Source organism: Protobothrops mucrosquamatus, unplaced genomic scaffold, assembly GCF_001527695.2.
Source record: "Protobothrops mucrosquamatus isolate PMUCROS unplaced genomic scaffold, P.Mucros_1.0 scaffold36, whole genome shotgun sequence".
Classification (NCBI taxonomy): domain Eukaryota; kingdom Metazoa; phylum Chordata; class Lepidosauria; order Squamata; family Viperidae; genus Protobothrops; species Protobothrops mucrosquamatus.
Window position 1 is genome coordinate 547,503 of NW_015386420.1, and position 2,939 is coordinate 550,441.

The 2,939-nt window shown below is 52.0% G+C and overlaps 1 protein-coding gene across 1 annotated transcript in view; it reads left to right on the forward strand.

Moving 5' to 3' along the window:
- The window catches only part of HHEX (hematopoietically expressed homeobox), a 13,477-nt gene that overhangs the window by 4,122 nt on the left and 6,416 nt on the right, over positions 1-2,939 (forward strand). Inside the window, exon 2 of the mRNA XM_015811293.1 lies at positions 2,646-2,824. Within this exon, the coding sequence (XP_015666779.1) occupies positions 2,646-2,824 (179 nt within the window). The remainder of the gene's footprint in view (positions 1-2,645; positions 2,825-2,939) is intronic.

Sequence of the window (2,939 nt, forward strand, 5' to 3'; positions counted from 1 at the left end):
TAAACCGCTCATGGGGACAGCTTCTATCCTTATGCGCATTATCTTGAAGCTCTGTGCCACTTCCAGAAAAAAAAGCCGCTTTGTTCTTCTTCTATGTCAGTATAATTTTAAAAGGACAAAGAGAACCTTTTATTTTTTACCTACATATATTGTAGTAGGCCGGGGGGTGGGGTGAAAATAATGTTCAAATTAAATTTCGTTTATTTGGCTAGCGGGACCAAAAAACAACAACTAGGAAAGCGGCTGTGGATTCCCCTCCTCCTTTTTATATGTCTAAACGACGAAGGTGATCCTCGATTCTGAATGGTTCCACTTCACTCGGGGCATAATTACTTACAGAACGTGTCCAGCTAAATTGGTGATTAGAGGTTTCGATGGCTTGGATCGAGAGCCCGAGGTGGTCGGGCGGCGGTGAAACCCCTTTCGGGCCGTTCGTTTAAAAAGGACCGTCCGGACAAGAGCCGCTAAAGCTTTCGACCAAATCGGGGCACCACAGAATCTTTCTCCCCCTTGGTGGTTGCGATCGTGAAAGAAAACAGAATACAGCCCCCCTCTTCGCAGACCCACCTGCAGGTTGACAGAACGAGCAGCCGCGAGCGCATAACGAAACCTCCATGTTTAGGAGCAGTGTATCTCCGAGGACAAAGAATGAGAATAACCCGAGAGGTCGGGCGTTCGGCAGAGGGCGATCAAGCAGGCGGGTCTGGGGCAAGAGGATCAGGCGCGAGAACTGGATCTGGTCTCCTTTGCGCGGGGGAGGAGGAGGGCGTGGGCGCAATCTTTGCTTTCTAAGTTTGGTGCCCGGGGTTTGGGGCCGTATTCGAGCTGCAGGGAGGAAGGCTCGGCTCTTTCTTCTCCTTTTGATGCACCAACAGGAAACACATTGACGGAAATTCTGCCCTTGCCTTCTGCGGCCTGCTTCCAGGGTCCTCTGCCCGCCAGCGCACGTCAGCAGAGTAGAGCGAAGGCCGGTCCAAGAGAGAACCACGCCGACTCACTGCGGCCCACCCAAGTGCCGGCAGATCGGATCTTTCCCGCGAGTAACCCGTCCCCGCTAACAACCAGCTGCCCGTTAAAGTCTAGTAGTCCGTCTGAATCGACAAACCTGCATCTTAGCGGATGGACTTCGGAATTTAGGACCCTTGGCTGAGTTGAGACCCATTGTCAGCTTTGCGTGCTGTGGTTTTGGACCCCTTGAAAGCACTGATTTGCATTACAACTCCCACGATCCCTTGCCCTTTCAAAGCTGCTTGAGGTTGATGGAAGCTGAAGCACGTGGAGGGGAAGTAGGTTGAGTCCCACAATCTATAACACGGGAGCCTTCTCGGGACGCCCCCCCCCCCCCGCAGCCATACGTTTGGCATACCGCGTCTTCTCCTGTGAGACTTTGCTTCGAATCATACAGTTGGATTGAATAAATTATGAGTAAAGTAATGGGGGGGGGAGGAAGTTGCGCGAACACACTCCTAGTAAGTATTGCCAGAGGGGGGCTAGAAATTCATGAAAAGGCCTGCGAGGGATCGCCCAGTAACATCAGGACAGTGGTTGGGCCCAAAGCGACTTTTAGGTCCGTTGGGCGAGGAAAGGGGACCTCCAATCATGACGTTTGTTTTTGCTGAAATATTGTCGGAATCCGACTGGGAAACAATCTCGCAGCGGCAAAACAAGCGCTCTCTGTCTGTAAGCATCAGGTCTCTCGCGTTAATGACACGTGTGGGCGTTTAAGGTACGGTAAGGCTCGCTGGTGTACCAATTAAATATACCCGTCTAAAATCATCTATCTTCAGTCTACAACACAGTCCTTTCAACAGTTCCAAGAAAGCTCCACACCCATTTGCACTACTCAGGTGACCCTGAGGATACAGATAAACCTCCAGGTGGCCTCAAGGACTCTTTAAAAGAATGCAAATGACCAGCGGTCTGCAAGGAGTATAAATCTTTCCATTTTCCCCCCACCATCCAGTCAGAGCTGAAGAAGCTTCTTGGATGAGAAGTGAAACGTATTCAAAGAAAAAACAAGGAAGTCCAGTTGCCTCCTGAAAAAGCATCTTTGGGACTACCTGGCTAAAAAAGTTACAAATGGGAAATATTTGCTATCCGAGCGGTAAACATCTGCAGAGCTCCGCCCAGACCTTCCTCAACGCGCACGTCTTTATTACGACACACCTGTGGTCTCAAGTGAGGGTTTTAATAGTTTAAGTACCTTTGGGGAAAAAACCTGTCAAGCGAAGAAGAGCGATGTCCTCTCTGGGACATCTCCCCCCCCCCCCATGCCTTTTTCACGAAGCTATTTCAGAATGAAACGCTCGGATCTCAGCCGCTTCCTCGACGGTCAACCCGGGACGACGCCAAATAGCGCGGGCAGAGACCCTTCCACCCTAAACGCCCCCATTTTGCAGGGCTAAATGTGGAAGGCTGTCCTTTCCCCCTGTTTGGGCGCGAGGGGACTGGGGCTGGCTGGTTGTTTGTCGGGACCAAAGATCAGCGTAATTAGGAACGAGCACTTTTTTCCGAATTTAACCAAGGAAAGGTACTACTCCGAGTTTGAGAAAGCGGAGTAGGCAAGCGAGAGTCCGTAGCGGAGAAAGGGAGCTCTCCCGGCTCTCCCTGGCGGTTCCTAACCCACCCCGTTGTGTCTCTTGCAGGGAAGCCGCTACTGTGGAGCCCTTTCATGCAGAGGCCGCTGCACAAACGGAAAGGAGGCCAAGTGCGCTTTTCCAACGACCAAACCATCGAGCTGGAGAAGAAGTTCGAGACGCAGAAATACCTCTCCCCGCCGGAACGGAAGCGCCTGGCTAAAGTGCTGCAGCTCAGCGAGAGGCAGGTGAGGAGGCCTCCAAAACTTTTCCCGCCAAAACTGAGTTCGGGGAAACAGGCGTCTCCGGCGGAGGCAGCCATGTTAGTTAGAAGGCGCCTCCTCCCGCGAAGAGCCGCCTTTG